We start from the raw sequence: 20,010 nt of genomic DNA on the forward strand, positions 1-20,010 counted from the left end.
TTGAAAATTTTGATTGAACTGAAGTTCTTTATTTTAATTTTTGAAATATTGCTAAAAGCATTAATTAATTTGATATTATTGGAAAATTATTTTTTAATTACCTAATTAAACCATTATTTATTGATTTGCAAAATTAATAAAAAAAAATTAACTATCATTATTTATTGATTTAATAAATTAATGAAAAGTTTTAATTACCAATTAAACCATTATTTATTGATTTGCTTAATTAATAACAAATTTTAACTATCATTATTTATTGATTTAATAAATAGAAGTCTTAATTACTATTATTTGATTTGGTAAATTAATGGGAAGTCTTAATTACCATCAAACTCCAACACGTGGCGGAACGGTGGCCCTCGATTTATACCCGCTCATATTGAATCCCAGCCGTAGGTCATAAAACTTCCCTCCCTTGTTATATTAGATTGGCACTGATTTTTTGCTCCCAGATAAGAAGCAACACATGTCTATAATATTTTGAAATCCAACTACCAATAACTGCTTTTTTCTTAGACTTACCAATCTGCTCTCATCAAAATTTAAAGAGAAAATCTAAAATATTTGTTGAAAAAAACAGGAAGGCCTTGTTTGGCAGCCTGTATAAGGACACCCTATCCAAGAATAAGTGACGTGGCAACAATGTATAAGTTGTACTGCTGTTTGGTCCAACAAAAAAGTTAAAACCATATGCAACCCAATGAATAGCGTGAACATAAAAACGGTGATATAGAAATCCAAATGAAAAGGAGAGATACGGTAAAACACGCTTGGGAATCAAGATAGAGAAATAAAAGAACTTGTTTTTGCTCGTGAAAAAAAGTTTGGTCTTCTTCTTCCTCCATTCTCTCTAACTTCTTTTTCTATTTTCCTTCACAGTTCTTCTCTCTCTTTCTTTAATGGAGGAACCAAAACCTCTTCATCATTCTCTAACAAATTCCACATGAAATAACATTTGAAATCTTCGACCACCATTAACGACTAGACCCAAGCACCATTTTTACAAAGAATAAAAAACAATAAACATCTATTTGAATTTTGGAGTATTTGTTTTTGCTTATAGGGACTGTTGGAGGGCATTGGTTGCTAAAAATCGTTTGTTTTGAGTGTTTTCAATTAGTCTTCCTAACTTGAAGTCGTTATGCCTTAAGAAAGGTAATTTTACCATCAAGTTCAATTTTTCAGAGTTTTGTTATTTATTTTGTTTTTATCCCCCTTTTTTTTTTCTTTAAACAAAATAATAGGCATGGATTAACCAATCAAAGTGCGAACCAAACATTGGACAAGCTAAGTTTGTGACAGACAACACCTTTCAATCAAAGTAATTCATCTACAGATTTGTGTCACCTAAATAGCTTTAAGTAGTACAAATTAAGTTGCAACCAAACAGAGCCAAAATGATATTTCAAATGTGTTTATCTTCTATGTTGACTTATTAATAGAGTGATTTCCCATAAATCTTTTTTGTTTATTAGGGCTCAAATGATAATTATTGAATTTTTTTAGTAAATAAAAAAACTAAAGAAGGAATTGTTGACCAATATTCTAAAGGTAGCATCGGAAGTACAAATCTAAATAAATATGTTGCTAGCACATGATCTCCAATATAGTTGACAGGTGTTGTTTCTTTTGATTGATTGGGCTTGGAGCTCTTGGAGGAAATATCGTTAGGAGCTGAGCTAAAAATCCTAACAATATTCCTTCCAAGAGCTTTAAGAGGGAATATCGCTGGGAGCAAAAAATCTCACTTTTTTTACAAGTAACTAAGAAACAACACCTGTCAACTTTTTATCAGCAAGAGCTATGGTAAAAACACACTTTTTATTGATTGGGCATTTTTTGAGAGCACTTGTAAAAAGAATCACTTGTAAAGCTATTTTCGGGCGCACTTGTAAAAAAAACGCACCTGTAAAGCTATTTTCGAGAGCACTTGAAAAAAAAAAACGCAATTGTAAAAAATCTCACAAAGACAATTTTCGGGCGAAAATAACCCGAAAACCCAATTTTTGAGTGAAAATAACCCGAAAGGACAAGTAGCCCAAATTTGGAATAAATGTTTTCCGACTTTACCCTTTTATATCGTTTTGGTATGAATAATGATCGTTCATACTTCATATTAATGTATGAACAATGATTATTCATACCCAAAATAGGTGAACATACCTCATACACTATGTTGAAGTATAAACAGTGATTGTTCATACCCCAAATAGGTATGAACAATCAATGATATGAACAATGATTGTTCTTACCCCTATTGGGTGTTCTTACTGATTATACATTATGTTGAGGTATGAACAATGATTGTTCATATCCCAAATAGGTATAAACAGTGATTGTTTATAGCTCGTATTGATGTATGAACAGTGATTGATCGTACTCCAAATAGGTATGAACAATGATTAATGATTGTTCATACTCTAATATGTGTTCTCACTGATCATACATTATGTTAAGGTATGAACAATAATAATAATTGTTCATAACTCATGTCGATGTATAACAGTGATTGTTCATACCCAATAAAAATGATTGTTCATAGTTTATGTTGAGGTGTGAATAGTGATTGTTCAAACCCCAAATAGGTATGAACAAATACTCCAATAGGTGTTCTCACTAATCATATATTATGTTGAGGTCGTATAAACAAGGATTGTTCATAGCTTGTGTTGAGATATATGAACAATAATTATTCATATTACATACGCCGGGTCGTTTTGGTTGGGCTGTGCCATTTTTTTTTTTTTGACTCAGGAGTAAACTTGACTCTTTACCACCCGAGGGCATTTTTTTTATTTTGACTCAGGAGTAAACTTAACTCTTTACCACCCGAGGGCATTTTTTTTATTTTGACTCAGGAGTAAACTTAACTCTTTACCACCCGAGGGCATTTTTTATTTTACAGGGTATACTTATCCTAAAATCTACCCAGTACTCCTTGTGAGTGATTAAAAAAAAATAGTTTTGAGAGTGAGTTTTTAGTCTGTTTTGCCCTTGAGAGTTACTCTTTGTTTTTTTTTTTTTTGGTTTTTTTTCCCATTGTCTCATAGAAATTCATTTTCCAATTTAGTCCCTACAAGTATCTACATTTTGTGTCACCAAACTGTAGAAGATTTGAATGATTTCGGCAAGTATTTGCATTTAGTCCCTACAAGCATAGTATAAAATCCAGATATATCCCGATATTTGGGGATATCTATCCAGATTTCAGAGAAAGATATATAAATATCACGATATATTTAGAGATATATACGACTGCAAATATCGGTGATATTTCAATGATATTTGGAGATATTTGGTGATATTTTGTGTATATAACAATTTTATTTAATATTTACCATTATATTTCAAATAAATATAAATAATGTATCATGATATACCAAGAAATATATACAATATCCATGATATTTATTGATATTTTGGATATATCTACGATATTTGCATGTGAAACAATGTCAAATATCTCAAAAGAAGAATATATCCACGATACATATCTATAAATTAAATATCGATAAATACCCATATTCTGATATTTTGTACTATGCCTACAAGTATCTCAAATGCAATTTTAAGTGTTTGAGATTTGAATGATTTCGGCACATAACTGAAGTTGTGAGGGAATGGGCGGGGGTGTAGTCGTCGTGACGTAGTGTAGACTGTAGACCTTTGGAAGTCGGTTACATATGCAGTGGTTTGGTGTGGTTGCAACTTGCAACTTGGAAGAACCATAACAGCTCATCACTAGATCATAGGAGAGCAGATTTTCAGTTTTGGTTGTGTACAGGCTGGGTACAGCTTGCTTAGTGAGGGATTATTAATCTTTCACTGTTGCTCGTCCATATTAGTATTATATGTAGTTCACATTTCCAAGAAAGATGAGTTTTATTTGGAATGTTTTTTCCGTTTATATATGCATTTTATTGGTCCTAGCTAGGTTTCTAAACTTGACAAAGAAAAATCTTCCACCTATCGCTAATAATGCCCTATAAAAGGTTGTACATTTTACTAACATATGGTGAAAAAGAAAAGTACCAGTAGCTGTATTATTCGATGGCTTCCATCGCCTTGTTGGTAGTATTATTTCTTTGTTTGAGCTACTATGGAGTAGGAGGCAGGATGCTAGCAGAAGAAGATGATCTAGAATTAGAAGAGCAACTAAAGATTCTCAACAAACCACCCAGGAAAACCATTGAGACTAAATATGGTGATATATTTGACTGCGTGGACATTGAAAGGCAGCCTGCATTTGATAATCCTCTACTTAATAATCACAAGATTCGGATGAGACCCACTTCTTCTCCAAAAGTAATGATTCATGGAACCACATCAGCACATGGGCAGTCAAGGACCATGTTAAAAGGTATAGGAGCATGTCCCCAGGGAACAGTACCCATCCGAAGGACTCGAAGAGAAGATCTCGTCAGAGCTAAATCTTTCTTAAGGTCGCACCGTGCTGCTTATGAACCACATATTCCAGGTCAATTTCGCGCTCTTCTTCGATTAGGTAGGACAGAGATGGCAATAAAACACTTTGGAGCGGGAGGGCATATCAATGTACAAAATCCACCAGTAGGTCCTGAGCAATACAGTGCGGCGTTAATATGGGTTGAAAGTAGTCCCGAGCCAGACCTGAATGCTATACATGCGGGTTGGCAGGTATCTTATGAGTTATATAATGATTCTCGCACACGATTGTTTACATATTGGGAGGGGAATGGACCAAACAACAAAGGATGTTACCACCATCTATGCCCAGGATTTGTCCAAATTGACAAAGCCCACCCCATTGGGCAAGTTATAGAACCGATCTCCAAATACGGTGGAGATCAACAAGAATTAAAACTTGCTATCTATCAAGATCCGGATACCAAAGATTGGTGGCTATTAAACACAGGGCTAAACATACATTATGGTTATTGGCCAAAGGCTTTGTTCCCTAGTCTAGAAGGAGGAGCTGTTCAGGTTGCCTGGGGAGGACTAGTAAAGGCCGGAGAAAATAAAACGAACCCACCTATGGGGAGTGGGCACTTTGATGGTAACTTTGGGCATACATGTTACTTTAAAGAATGTCAAGTTTTCGATGAAGAAGGGACTCCACATGATGCTGACATTTCTTTCACAGTAAAGCTTGCTGATAACTCAGAATGCTACGACGTTAACAGTAATTATATCACAGAAGAAAATGGATATAGTTTCTTCTTTGGAGGGGCAGGAGGACATTGTGGGGAATAAATATGATAGAACCCCTCAGTTATTGTGCCAATTAGCCAATGTAAGTTTCGTATCTATTTTTAACTTAGTTAAAAGGCTGTGCCAGAAACATGTTTGCTACGCCTAAAAGGTAAGCCATTTCTTTTTTGGTAAAAAGATTGTACGTTATGGTGTTTCCAAAAGAAAATAAAGAAGATGGTTGCACGTACTCTCTGCTAGTGACCACAAGTTGAGTGGTTCTTTCATATATGTTGTAGTAGCATTTTCATTTTCGGTGATATTGTGTCCATGCTTCAGCTCTCAATCAAAAAGAGTTTCCGTGGAATGTACGTATATCACACCAATATTAGTATACTTTCATTTCAATTAACTATGATTGCATACTTGTTAGTTGTTACACTGGTATATATGTCATAACTCGCCATTTCAGTCAGAAAAGAGAATATCTGTAACACTTACAATTGAGTCAGTAGGCGATGTTTGTCCTGGCCACACAAATGCTTAAATGGTATTCATTTCACTTGCAAAGAACATTTTTCCCAGAGGGCCCTGAAATAAGTTGCGGTTGAGGCCTGATTGTATAATGTGCATCATCTGTCGACCAGGGTAACAGGTTTCAAACTTCGATCAGTCTAGTCATTTCCTGTCGATGTGTAGCAATCTAAGTTTTAAAACATATCAACATTGTATATAGTAACCATAGGCTCCCTCCGAGGCTTTTGGTATCGATTGTTCTCGAATTTAGCTTTGGTGATAAGAGAATACAAGTAGTCAGCCTCGGCAGAACTACTGTAAGGCAAGCTCAAAATACTACACAAAGCAAGAAATCAAATGTTATAGGTGATATTGTAAGATGAACCATCTCAAGTGTTGCAAAAGAAAGCAATATAATTCGTCCAATATAATTCGTTGAGAAGGCGTGACATAATGAATACAGTTTCTTGGGCACTGGCCAACAGCAAGCTGAACTTGGTAGTCATCGCCATGTCCTGCTTGAAGCCTTGAATACATTTTCATTTTGAAATGTAAATTTAGACAGGGTACTAAAATTTTATCCTAGGAGAACCAATTCTAAAACAAGGAATTTATGAACATGATGATTTATAGCATCTCTCCAGGAGAATAGGCTAGAAGAATAAAGTGACCTTCAGCTCCTTTGGTAAAGGTGTTACTGGCACAAATTCTGTCAGCTTTTAGGAAGGCATCCTCAGATGTCAATTGCCATTAAAAGTTTTAATTAAATTAGTTAAGTTGATTAGAAACAGTAAATGTGGTAGCAGTTACAGTTCATGGGAGATCTGAGACTATCTTATCAAAAAATTATTTCATCTTAGGAGAACAAATTTCTAAAACAGTTGACAAGAGTTATATGGACATGGTGATTTACAGAAAATTTCCAGGAGAATAAGGCTGGCAGGAAGAATAAATTGACTCTCCTTTGTTAAATCATGCCATTGACACAAACTCTGCCAGCTTTAAGAAGGCGAATGCGGGAGACGGGTAGCACTTGTTGCTCACGAAAGATTTGAGACTATCTTATCAATAAAATACATAGAAACGTAAAAGAAATAATAAGCTCACCTTGAGAAATTGCGCATGTAGTACCAGTTGATGAGAATGAGAAGGCATGAGGTGCTCTTTGTACACATGAATATGGACGATACCCTACAAAAGTATTTAAAATAATTAATTATCAGTATTTTGATTATTAGCAAACTCCAGAAGCGCATTCTAGGTAATCGTTGAGGACATCTGGATGAAAGGATAGACACTTCTTGACTGAAACATATATGGCATTAGTCCTTTTCACTTGGGGGGTAGGGGGTGTTGCCTCCTAAGAAGCTTTAGACATGAAAAAAATCATTTCATATAGCCAATTAGAAACTCTATAATGGTCAGTTACTCCAATGGGAATCGATCTCTTGAAAGTAAATAATAAGGCATACGCCTATCCATATTTGGCCAGATGCAAGTCCAAGCTCACTTTCCATGCCTCATAAAGTAAATGGATCTTAATTTCCAAGGATGCGTTGCTTCTATCTAACATATCTAATAGCAACATCATTATCTCGTGATGCTACAATAAATAGTACCTTTTCCAATGCAAAGAGTCTCATTAACAAAGAGATCAACCGCTTCACATTCAGGTTCATCAAAAGGATCGAAACATTCCCTGAAAATGCCTCCTTCAATATAGGTGAATTACAATTACATCATAATGAAAATGACTGAAGTTACAGAAATTTGATACATGGTCAGCTAACTAGGAGCTGAGTAGTTAGGCCTACACCAAGAAGGCAAATATGACACAATAAATCATCAAACACTTAATAGAGTAGATGAATTACCTCTCAGAAGTTTGGAATTGGCTGTTCATGGACAACATCTATATGCATAATGAACAAACAATGATTCGGTATTTCAATATGCATTTTAAGCTGAAAATTGGCACTTGTTCTGTTAGAAATTGCATTGTCACAGTGACTGCCTAGTATAATGTCGATTTTCACCAGTATGTCGATATGGTAAAAAGGAGCCATACATTAGATCATGTTTTTTTCCCCTAGTACAGAGAATTACCTCATATGCCTTAATCACTCGACGAATCATAACATCTGAATCACCAGCATCTTTTCGAACATCAGGATTCAATATATGCATATATTAAACCATATAGAAAGTTTAATATATGCATGTATTAAACTTTCTAACAAAATATCAGAACAAAAAAGGGTTTGCAGTACTCTTGATCGAAAAGCGGCTTTAAGCTCAGTGAAGGAGCAGTTCCTAGTGACACCAAGAACATCATAAGCTTGAGACACTGAAAGCATGTCATCTTTTTGATTACTCTTCCTGCAATTCACCCTGAATGAAGTTGACGAGGGAGAAGGTCAGAAGGAACGCAAATGGGATTACAGGTTCTGTTTAGAAGCCTTGGAAATGGGCAGTTGGAGGGAAAAGAAGAGCTGTTATAATTAAAAACAGTTTTTGAGAAGGGAGTGACACATGTTGTTGCATTGGAGAGGAACAAGGAACTCATGACTATAAATTTATACTGCGTTCATTTGTATAATTGTATTAAAACATGACCACAACACAAGAAAACAGATGAGGAACAATTGTATGGTAAGTTTGGAACACTCTGTAGTTCATGTCATTCTCAACACATGGGGTCTTTGGACTAGTTGTATGGTAAGTTCGGAAAATAATTTTGCGATTTCAGATTGTTTCAATCATTTGTTTTGTTTTCTTCCTACGATGATTAGAATTAGTGAAACAATTGCATATATTTGGACAGTCTTATGACACCATTCTTTTCCAAAAGACACTTTTCATTCCACCAAAACTGATACATCAAGTACTCTAGCACTAGCAGACAATAATTGTCAAGGATGATTGAGAAAAGAAGCCAAGTGTTTAAACACTACTGCATTTTCACAATCAGGATCAAAGATATGAAATGCATGGTTCTCTCCATCCACTTCAAACAACTCCACCTCCCCTTTCCACCCACTCTTCCTCAATTCATCACAGTATAGCCTACCTCTATCCCTCAATATATCATTTGCAGCAACCGAAACTAGCACCCTGGTGCACCCGAGTCCAGCTAAGCTCGGCGCATTTGGCCCCATTGGGTTATTTTTCGGATCATCAATACCATAAGGGGATACAAACAACCCATTCCTATCCAAAAAATCTTTCTGATCAAGATCAGGTTTAGAATCCTCTGACCCTATTCTACAGGATCCCCAGAAGTAAGGATGGCCCAAGAATGCACAAAAAATTATTGAACCATGGATTAGTCCATATTCACCCGCAGGCATAGCAATATTATGAACTATGTTGGCACCTGCAACATTACTCAAAGGATCAAAAAGTCTGCTAAAACTCATGCAAGATTGGTGAACCTAAAAGAGTAAAAAACAACAAACTGGTACTCATTTAGTATATTTTCTTAAAGTTCAAACATTAGCTATGCGGAAACAACTTTACTAACATCTTGTAAACTACATCTACTTTCGCCTCTTCATTCGGCAGCTGCGGGCAACTAGAACACCATATGGAGGACCATTCATGACAAGTTGACATCGCCCATTTAACCAATACGAAAAATGTGTCACACCAACCGTGGCTCTCACTCTAAATGTCCCTTTAATGTTATACCTGACTCTGTTGCTCTGTACTTGCTTTCTCAGTTCCATAGAGTGATTGAAAGGTAGATAAACCTCACTTGTTATCATATGAACCGAGCCCAACCTCGCTTCTCCACGCCTCAGGGCGAAGGATTGAAGAGCTTGAGTGGCAATAAGCCTATCAAGGAAATAGAGCTCTATGTCCAAGTAGTCAAATCTTACGTCCATCTTGCGGTTTGGGTTTGAAAAGTTCGCAATAAAAGTGAAGTCCCCATTCATATATTCCGCCGAGTCTAGGTAGATGCTGTTGAGACTTGCGGAAGTTAATATGAATAACGGGTATTTTGGTTTAACGACTAAGAAGATGATGAGTATTGTAATACCAGCAAGGATGAGAAGAACACTAAAGATTACACAACAGAATGCACCGCACCATATGATTGGATTAGTCTGCTTAGGTGGAGGGAGTAGCGTTGGCTTCCGTAGTTTTCTAGGAGTAAGATTTGGTGCAGGAAACTGTTGATTTGTCGCATGTTTTGATATGATCGTTTGGCTAGATGGAGAGACTATGTTTTGCCTTTGGGGTGGAGGGGGAAGCGTCAACATCTTAGGAGAAGTTTGTCAAGAAACCTTTGGAATTAAGTAAGTAATGTGGGAGAGTTGTGAATGAAATGGATGCTTTTGAGTTTTGAACTACCAACGAAAAGAGTAAAGAGAAAAGAAAGCTTTATTAGTGGGGTGGATAATGGGGACAATGTTTGTTTAGAGATTGACAAAAGATTAAAGAAGTTGGACTGCTTTTGAAGTTGCTTTACTTTCTTACCATCTACCAGTGTGTTGTATTCTCTGGATTATCTACAGTTATGCAATAATGAATACCATAGCCAAAGGCACCAAGCTTATCTGGACTGGGAGTAGCTGGAAAATACATATTGAAGCATAATACAAGTAAGCTGTACTTGATCAATGAAGCTGAAATGTGAGTTCTAGTCTTGTACATGTAGTTTACAAGGTTATACTAATGTTGTTCCACTTGGTGGCTGGTGTCATGGTGTGTGTTTATATCATGACATAATAAGGTGTGGTGATTTATTTGTTTTAAATTTCCTAGAAAATTGCAAATCAAGAACGTAAACTCATTTCAAAATGCCAAAAAGGTTTACTGTCACCTGAATACGTGATAACGCAAGTAGGAATGCAATTGCACATTACCTGCACTATCACCACCCGAGAAGAGTCGATCAAAGTCACCATACTTAGTCAACCATGGCTCGTCAAACCCAGACCCTCTACTGGAGTGAGACGCAACCCATTGCAGAGCATCCCAACAATCATCATAAGCAGTTGGAAGAGGGAACTCAGGAGCTTTTCTGTACTCAACTGACACAGCAACAACCTTAGCATTTTCAACCAACTATCTTTGATGAGTTAATGAGAAAGCTGACTCAATACAAAATCCCCCGCCATGAAAATAAACAAGTATCGGTAGCTTTTGATCATTTAACAAGTTTGTAAATTTGCAGTTAGACCAGAGGTTGATGAGATGGTTATATCTTCAGATGAAACACCAGTTTTTGGATATTCAAGAGATAGAGGGACTATTTCTGGTTTTATTAGACGTTCTACTCGACCATCTTTGTAGGTAGGAATAATGGGCAGAAGCTCAAAAGCGATCTCATGGCTTTGTGAATCCATGGAAGAGGAGAAGGAAGTCATTGGAGCTTTCTAAACTGGAGACTATTTCCAGGTTTTATTTGTTGCTGTGTTTCAAGCGGATAATATCGTAGAAATGTAGCATTTCTCGAAAAGATTAGGCTACAGGTTGCCTTATTTTGACTAGTCGTATTTCATAATGTACAATAAAATAAGTTTGATGCTGTCTATTTTGGCTGTGATGGGGACTTGGGTAAATTGTTCCTGACAAAACGAAAAGCATGATCAACAAAGTAATCATACTAGAAAATTATTCCTGGAATGTTTCTTACCCGAGTACTTTTGAAACTTATTACTCTTCCGCGGGTTCTTTCATAGGTGAGGCTCCAAAGATGATCTTCTTCACCCAGATTACTAGGTAACAACTGTTGTTCGAACTAAATTAACTGAATTATATCAACACCACCAGAGACAGACCAAGTTAGTCAACACGTTTAGCTTCATTTGAAATGAGTTGCTAATACAAAAAGAAGTAAGATACTAAGATGTCATAACGATGGAAAGCAATTTAGCTAGTATAATAAAGAAATAGGATATTCTAAACAATATACAGGGGATGCGAGTCCAAGGATCTCAAAAACCAAACTCAGCACAAACCACTGTTGCATCAACAACCGCTGCTGGGTCACTGTTTTGCAGTGATACATCCGCATTACATGAAACCACAAAGCACGTGAACAGGAATGATATAAAACTACTAGTTTAGTACAACAGTGATGGCAATGACAAAGAAACCGTTGAAAGATATTCCTCACTGTACAATCTTCATCGTCCACCAGTTTAGTTAGCAATCACAGGTCAATGGCAGATATCTATAATCGAAAAGTGCGCTGATTAGGCTTGGTTAGTGCCCTGGAAAAATAATTGCAAATCTCTGGTATCATGCGCTGAATTAACTGAGAGAATCTGCAAAAATTAAGCAGAAGACAATTTAACAAATGATAACTGACAACATTGGAAATTTAAACCATACTTCTTTCCCAAATATTACACGAATCAAAAAGACTTGTCTCTTACTGCTGCTCTGAAATCTATACGTAAACGCACCCGGAAAATTTGAAGATCTTGTCCAATGAAACCATGTATATCCTCAAGATTGATGTTGTAACAAACTTTTTACACGACCGAATCAGTTGTGGTACTGCTGCTTATGATTTTACAAATGATAGTACAATTCTCATCTATCAGTAATATTTGTTCTCATTATTGTACATTCAGCAAAGTCTTCCACATTTTTCTATATGTTTCGTTTTGTTGGGAAGGAGGGGGGGGGGGGAGAATGTCACATATATATTCATATAATATAAACTTATATCCAGTGGACGGTGGGTCGTCAAACAAACTGAGAAGCAATGCATAAAAAAGCTGCTTTCTTTGAGTCGAAATGGATAGTTGATTGATATAATTAAATATCAAAAAAAAAGTAAGCATGCATAAGAGTATTAATCTCAGTCAGCATACTACCCTTTTATCCTTAAATCCTGCTAAAGTTCCTAAATAGACCTCAAATAGGAGAAATGAACATACCCTGGCCTATCACTGAGTTTATCGAACTGCTCCAAAATAAAGAGTATGCAGGTATGCCTTAATGACATCGCATGGAAGGCCTCCGAGAGTTCATACATGCTGGAAACATTGTCCAATGATATATCCTGGACAGCATAATTGTCATAAGAATGCTATACCCATCTTTGACATTAGAGAGAAATATGTATCAAGCTGAATTTATTTGCTCACCTGTGCAATGGCATACTCACATAGACGCTTGAGTCCCTCCAAAAGATACTGATCTGCAGCCCTGAGAAGATCCTGTGCAATGTCTAATGTGACATTCACAGATCCTGTGTATATGAATCTGTATAAAAAATAACAGAAAGATAAGTAACCAAAAAGAATTTATAATCCTTACTGACTGAAATTATCAAGACACAAAATAAAGAGATCCCAAACCTCATCATCAACTCGAACACCTCCCATCTTATATTTGGAATTTCTATGTCCCTTGCATCCTTTTCCTGCAAAATCATGTTAATTTATATATATCAATGTCACATTTACAATACCTACACTTGTATAGGTAAGCTGTGACGCTAGTAGAACCATTTCTGAGGAAATTATATTTGTTTAAATGTTTCATGCACTTATGTGAAGCAATAGATGCATATGTACACAAATTTACAGCATACACATTCGCTAACTAAAGACACGCATGCCATAAAGTAAAGATGTATAATGCCTTATGTAAGACAAGCAGGAATGCAGATGTAGGTGTGTGCATCCAAAAAATTAAAGAAAACATCAGATAGCCAATGTATAACTTACTAACCCTGTATCCTCCATCAAACATTGCCCTGAATGTATCAGAAGAAGCTAGGAGGGCAATCCTGTGGGCATAAAACCGTCTACCTGAAAAAACAGAAAACATCAAAAGAAAAAATTACTTTGACATGGACCACAAAATAGTGAAAATACACAGAAGACTGCAATGTTATGCACCCAGATCAACTTTTCTACCTTCAACAAGAAACGTCACATCAGAAAGTGTAGCATTATTTACATATTGCTCGCCCAAATAAACCTGCAACAAAGAGGCACCAAATTATCAAGCCAAAGGCAATAATGCAGCTAGAAAATAAGTTTTTAATCCCCCACCCCCAAAAAAGAACATCTCTTCTGCATATGTACTCTCATCAAAGTTGCAATTTGCAAACTTTTTTATGTAGTTTTTTTTTTGCATATAATGAGTTACAAAATTTATTAATACCAAGAAATGAAGTACAATCGAGCACAGAATAATGTGATCCATAGGTGTAACCGAAAGAAGTCCAGAATTAGCAATTATATTAAAGATCAAAATCAATAATACCCTTGCTGAAGCAACTGGACTTGCTTAGTAAAGCTGAGCTGAAGCATTGATGAGGCAACCAAAATTAAAACAAGTTTGAGGGCAGCATACCTGTGGTGTTGGAGAAGGAGGAGCTGCATCCATAGGTGAGAGTGTGGAAGCTTTATTAGCCAGCTTGTACAAGGCCACTGAACCATCTTGTTGCTGCTTTGCGCTTGCAGAGCCAAGAAGACCCAAAAGCAACTCTAATCCTGCACGGACATAACATGATTGGAGATGTGTAGAAAGTTTAAAAACACATTCATACGAAGAGCTAAAAAGTTACAACTACGAAATAATGTACAGGGTGACTTAAAAGAGAATTACCATTGTTATCAATAAATATTGTTCTTTGGTCATCAGGGGAACAAAGATGAGCAAGAGCTAATGCAACTCGCCGTTGAGCAATCTTTTCCGCGACACGCATCAAATATAACAGATGATTCAGTACCTACCAGGGCAAAGCATAGAAACAATAACTTAGTTTTGCAAAACATTCACGACATGAAACGAAAATTATGGAAGGGAAATGTGATTGCTGTGTTGCATGGGTACGGGTACGAGTGTCGGATTTGGACACTAGTACGGCAATTTGGACTCGGCAAGTTTGAAAATCCAAACGGGGACATGGCTGCTATTTATTCCATATTAAATTATTAAGTTTGAATTACTTATTTCCAATATAAGATTCTATCGTTTTTTGGGTCTTAATAGGCCTGGTAGGGATTTGGAAAGTTACTTACAACACATTTGGGCTTTGATCCATAAGCCCAATGAAACTAAAAATAACAGAAAGTAAATGGAAAGGGCCTTAGAGCTTGGTGGACCTTCCAGCCCAAAGAAACCCTGATTAAACACGTCCAATAGGTCCATGCCCACTCTCTCTCTCTCTCTCCCCGACTGTCTCCTTCCTTATAACCCTATATATCTGGTTCATCTCCCCCCCCTTTTTTTTCTCTCTCTTAAAAAATTTAACCAGCTTCGAGTAAAAACTACTGAAATCAAAACATTCTCCCACCCCCCTCTCTCTCTCTGTTTCTTTAGCTTTCTTTCTCTGAAAATCTTTTTTTTTAGTTTAATCACTCCGATCCCGAATCTGTGTCGTACCAGTGTCCGACTCCGTGTCGACACGACACAGGACACGCTGACCATTTAGCCGTACCCATGCAACACAGTGTGATTGCAATGATGAATGAGAATAAAAAATTATGACAATGATGTTTAGCAAATAAACTCATCTCAAATTAAAAAGCACAACAAAGAAGATAAAACTCACTCTTCCGTGAATCTTCTCCTCTAGTCTCTTCAATGTCTTCGCCACACATTCTTTTGTTGCCTGTAACCATTTTGATAACAACACTTCATAAACCTTACACTCATAAAACGGCTGAAGTTGAATAAAATATACAAATAAGCATACTTGAACAATAAATTCTCCATCTTGCAGCTTCTGAACACCTCCCACCTTAATAAAGTCGGAAACATTGTCCTGTCGAGCGAGGAGGGAGGTAAACAAATCATATTCTTCATAATTAGGTGTTACAAAATGACTCAAATCATTGACAAACTGATACTTAACCATACCTCATTGTCTGCAAGACCAAAAAGAGCAAATGCCGCATTATGCTGTAGAGACCCATTTTTTGAGTCGAGAAGTTTCAGCAATGGTGCTAAACCTCCAATGTGAACGATGCCAGCTTGGTTGTGCGTATCCTGGAGTAGAACAGGGAATATGTTAAACCAAATTAATATATCAACTGCTGCTGTCATTTACTTTCAAACGGATAAGCAATATCCCACGATAAACATTCCAGATGCGGCTAGAATGCCAGATGTGCTACTAATGGTAAATAACAAAGAAAGCAGAGTTATTTCACACAATAGCACACCTGATGTATTGGATGCAACAAAGAGGAGTGCAGCAAGTTTACACTACTTACTTATCCTGCTTTTTTTTTTTTTAAAAAAAAAACCTTTCTTATACTATCAACAGGAACATAGAGATGCATAGAAAATAAAAAAGATAAAAAGCTACGCATATATCAACTAGCCCCAAGGGGGGGAAAAGAACCATGAAATTCGAGGAAAAGTGAGCAACAAGCCTAATTCATAGTCCATTTGCATTTGTTTGGGAGATTATGCACAAGACCCAGAGTAAACAACATCTGCTACATGCACAGAACCTAGAGTATCATGACCTGCCAGAAGGCACCACACTCCTTGCAAGAAAAACCACAAAAGAAAGGAAGAAGAATAATTTAACAAATGAATGACATCGGGCAACAGGATTAACTACTACCTAATAAATAACATGCATTTCATAGCGTCAAGAGACTACATCATAGAACACACAAATTCCAAATAAAACCATAGTAATTGATACAAAAGAAACAAACAAAACGCAAAATTTTGGAAGACAAAAACCCACCAATCATTACAAGACATTGGCTATTATGGTTGCAAGTAGCAACATTCCAGGGAACAGATACAACTTGGTTAAATAACAACAAGGTTAGCCTAATAAGTACCTGTGCCAATCTCCCCAATGCAAAGGCTGACATTTCCCTAAGTTGCGTATCTGGAGATTGAAGCATCTCAATAAGAGGGCGGACAGCTCCTCTCTGGACAATGTGCACCTGTACCAATCAAGTTATTAAAAAAAAAAAAATATGCATCGAGAAACTTCTCTACAGCCCTATGCTCCTGTCCTATCTCATCCCCCACTAGCAGGTTTTTCCCGACAAAATAAAGAGAACAGTGGTAGTGGAGCTGGATGTTTATTCTTATTGGGGCACAAAAGCCAAAACCCACACTTCTACTCACAATAATACTAGTAAAATTAAAAATAACTGCTATTGTTCTTAAAGTATGCAGAATAACCTTGCAATCTGAATCTGTAGCAGCAAACTGCCCAAGTAACAAAGCTGCCTCCCTTTGGCTCTCCGAACAGCAGGAACTGTAACAAAACACATCCAATGAAAACTTTGCGTTCTCCTAAACTAATATAAGAACATATATAATAAGGATGGCAAGGCCTGCAATCAAGTAGTACCTTAGTAATCCAATTACAGGTTGTAAAGCTCCAGCTACTAGAACATCCTTCTTTATGTTTGGGGAAGAGTGGACCAAATTCCCAATCACACCAACCTGACATGCACAAAAGCCTTCTCATGATACACTATAAAATTACAAATTCTCATTCCACAAATATACAGAAATTAATAATCAAAAACCATGCTTTTGAACTTTATAAATCCCAGTCTGACAAACTTACCGCCTCATAATGTATAGCAGCATCCTCGGATCGAAGCATTAAAATTAGTGTAGGAAGAGCATTGCATTCCACAATCTGCACAATTATTATATATTTATGTCAACACTCAAAAAAGGGAGGTTCAACTATAGGACTTTCAAGCAAAGGATAGACACCAACCTGATTTTTGTTTTCATCATTTTTAAAGGCCAAGGTTCTCAGAGCCCCAGCAGCTGCTCTCTGAACCTTTGTATCAGCAAACTCAAGCAATTCAACAAGGGGAGGTATTCCCCCTTCAACCCTGAGAAACCAGCCAAATTACAACAAGAAGAAATGGTGCTAGATATGTAACTACTAAAGAGATATGCAAGCTAGCAAACCTGACACGTGTTTTAATACTGCTATTCTCATGTGCAAGGTTAGTGATTGCATCCGCCGCTCGGCGAATAACACTATTCACTGCTCGAGAAATAGATCCTTCTTTGTGCCTATTTAACAGGTCCACTAGATAAGGCAATGCTCCCGCATCAACAATGAGTTGTTGATGCTCTGGCTGTTCACGTAAAAGACAATAAATATACCTCAATTAGAACAGTAGACGCAAGTAACATAAATTGTGTATTATGGTGTGTCATTCATTTCTATCATCCTTTGAAAGATTCAGCTTTCTAATAATACTAGAAAAACAATCAAACCATATCCAAAAATATATCAGATCCACTCGTGAGGATGATTGCATTTTGTTTAACATATAAATTAAAAATTGCACCAAACAAAAAAGTTAATAATACCTTAACAGCAAGTAGCCCAAGTGCAAAAGCACTCCCTTTCTCAACCTCATGTTCAAAAGCTTTGAAATCCCCATCACCAACAGTTACTCAAACCCGGTGGCGCTTGTAAATGTTTCACCAAAGCCGGTACCGCCCCACCATCCACAATCACATTCACCACATCCTCTACACACAAGAAACAAAATTTCACATCAGTTTAATAAAATCAAATCAAATTTTAAAAAAAAATATATAAACAATACCGTTTTTAGCCAGTTCAGCAAGCACGTGAGTAGCACGTTTAGAAGAAGATCGATCTGCTTCTTTCCATGAAAAACAAGTATTAAGAATCCCGACTTGTAAATTAACTTCATTTAATAAAGCTTTCTTTGCATCAGGTGAGGAAAGGGAATTTTTTTCTCTATCTTCTTCTTCTTCTTCTTCATCTTCTTCTTCTTCTTCTAATTCTAATTCAGTTAATTCTAATTTACGTTTTTGCCCTTTTCTCTCCGCTCTTATTATTTGTTCTTCTTCCATTTTTTTAAAGTGAAATTAGGAAGGGATTTGTTTTTGATGGGAGTGTTGAGGGAGAAGGGTAGTTTCGGGACTAAAGTTTTTTTCTTTTTTCTTTTTTCTTCTTTTTTTATTTGATTTATTTATAGATGTTAAAAATTTTATTTCGCGCCTTTAATCCGTTAAAACTTGAACACGTTAATTCTCGCGCCAACAAATATTGAAGACAGAATTAATTAATGTTTGACCGAGTTATTTTGACTTAGCACTACTTAATTATAATCGTGTCAAGCTCAAATATAGGGGCACGGGAAGTTGTGTATGTCAGTCACGACTCACGGAATGGGATTGTGTTTCTGAATTAGGTTAGTTTAGTGGTGATTGAGGAAGAGTGGGGTTAGCATTTCGGTTACGAAAATAGAGTGCCTGCCTAATTGCAAACGAACATGAGGACTAGGGACTGGAAATGGTACGGGTTTGGATCGGAAAAAATATTCGATATATATTCGGATCAGATTATAGTCACAAGTATTGAAACCATATCCGATAAAATAGATTCGGATATGGTCGGACTCGGATTGAAACCCGTACCATTTCCAACCCTAGTTTGAACTTTGGAGTACACATAAATAACAAAAATATGTATACAAACTCATGATCGTTAGTGCATTTATGAGTTTTAGATTATGCTAAATTTTAGTATACGATATTTCAACCACTTGAAATATTTTACTAAAAAATATTCCTAAATAAACTTCTATACGTATTATTCTAAATGTTCTAGCTTGTTCTAGCATCCAAATAACGATCACAATAAGAGAATAAGAAAATAATGAGATTCAAGAATTTGACAATCAAGAAGAAAATGAAGAACGATCAAATAAATGAAAAGTATGATATGTTGAAGATAATATGATAATTAAATTGATATTGATTAATTGAATTTTATAAAAGAACTAGGTCACCGACATTGTTCTCTTTATATAAATTAGCCAAACTTTTTTCGGTGAAGAAATTAGCCAAATTTAGTAACCAAAAACTCTTGACTTCTAATTATAATTAAATTTACAATATAAAATACTACTAATTCCAAAACCTAATCAATATCTTATTATTAAAACTCTCATAAATGATATTTTTTCTAGTTCTATTAAAATTTTACATTATCAATTTCTATTAAAATGGAAATTTTTATCTTTATTGAAAAAATAAATTCTAACACTTCTAATTAAAGTAATTTTCCTATTATAATGGGAATTCATTTTTTATTAAAAAAGAAAAATCTAACACTTCTAATTAAAATGGGATTTTAAGGCTTGATTAAAACAATATCAAAATGGGTTAGTGTGAAAAAAATAATAATCACAATTTGTTAGAAAATTTATATATATATAGTTATAATTGTTGAAAAAAAAAAAAAAAAAACAATGCTATGCACGACCTACTTTCCAATTAATAATATTTATAATTTTTGAAACTATAACGTTACCTATTTGAGACTCATTATCGTAGTTGTGTGTTTTGGACGCT

General features: G+C 35.8%; 3 protein-coding genes and 1 pseudogene across 5 annotated transcripts; 1 reads left to right on the top strand and 3 right to left on the bottom strand.

Moving 5' to 3' along the window:
* The first annotated feature begins 3,870 nt into the window (after window positions 1-3,870).
* Window positions 3,871-6,210, top strand: LOC147499622 (protein neprosin-like). The gene has a single exon (XM_086561418.1). It carries the CDS (start codon window positions 4,054-4,056, stop codon window positions 5,233-5,235), a length of 1,182 nt encoding a protein of 393 aa, XP_086417544.1. The 5' UTR covers window positions 3,871-4,053; the 3' UTR covers window positions 5,236-6,210.
* On the bottom strand, window positions 5,548-11,322 carry LOC147499623 (2-hydroxyisoflavanone dehydratase-like; annotated as a pseudogene). Its single transcript, XR_015195978.1, has 4 exons — window positions 10,560-11,322; window positions 7,308-9,064; window positions 6,796-6,879; window positions 5,548-6,024 (listed from the first exon to the last, which is right to left on the bottom strand). The product of XR_015195978.1 is annotated as a 2-hydroxyisoflavanone dehydratase-like (transcript).
* LOC147499624 (uncharacterized protein At1g08160-like) lies at window positions 9,132-10,571 on the bottom strand. Its single transcript, XM_086561420.1, has one exon. The coding sequence runs from the start codon at window positions 9,951-9,953 to the stop codon at window positions 9,228-9,230; it is 726 nt and encodes a 241-aa protein (XP_086417546.1). The 5' UTR covers window positions 9,954-10,571; the 3' UTR covers window positions 9,132-9,227.
* A 229-nt stretch (window positions 11,323-11,551) lies between the features above and the next one.
* Window positions 11,552-18,623, bottom strand: ARIA (ARM repeat protein interacting with ABF2). 2 transcript variants are annotated; one of them, XM_086561410.1, is made up of 19 exons: window positions 18,231-18,623; window positions 17,989-18,153; window positions 17,578-17,750; window positions 17,378-17,498; window positions 17,219-17,293; window positions 16,997-17,091; window positions 16,825-16,900; window positions 16,473-16,580; window positions 15,529-15,657; window positions 15,365-15,433; window positions 15,221-15,280; window positions 14,272-14,395; window positions 14,017-14,156; window positions 13,575-13,638; window positions 13,387-13,466; window positions 13,011-13,075; window positions 12,798-12,915; window positions 12,588-12,712; window positions 11,552-11,966 (listed from the first exon to the last, which is right to left on the bottom strand). In XM_086561410.1, the coding sequence occupies exons 5-19, from the start codon at window positions 17,255-17,257 to the stop codon at window positions 11,873-11,875; spliced, it is 1,386 nt and encodes a 461-aa protein (XP_086417536.1). In that variant the 5' UTR covers window positions 17,258-17,293; window positions 17,378-17,498; window positions 17,578-17,750; window positions 17,989-18,153; window positions 18,231-18,623; the 3' UTR covers window positions 11,552-11,872. The 2 variants fall into 2 exon arrangements, with proteins under 2 accessions (XP_086417536.1, XP_086417535.1); XM_086561409.1 differs by lacking the exons at window positions 17,378-17,498; window positions 17,578-17,750; window positions 17,989-18,153; window positions 18,231-18,623 and having other exon boundaries at window positions 17,219-17,309.
* Window positions 18,624-20,010: the final 1,387 nt, after the last annotated feature.

Source organism: Coptis chinensis, chromosome 5, assembly GCF_015680905.1.
Source record: "Coptis chinensis isolate HL-2020 chromosome 5, ASM1568090v1, whole genome shotgun sequence".
NCBI classification, from domain to species: Eukaryota; Viridiplantae; Streptophyta; class Magnoliopsida; order Ranunculales; family Ranunculaceae; genus Coptis; species Coptis chinensis.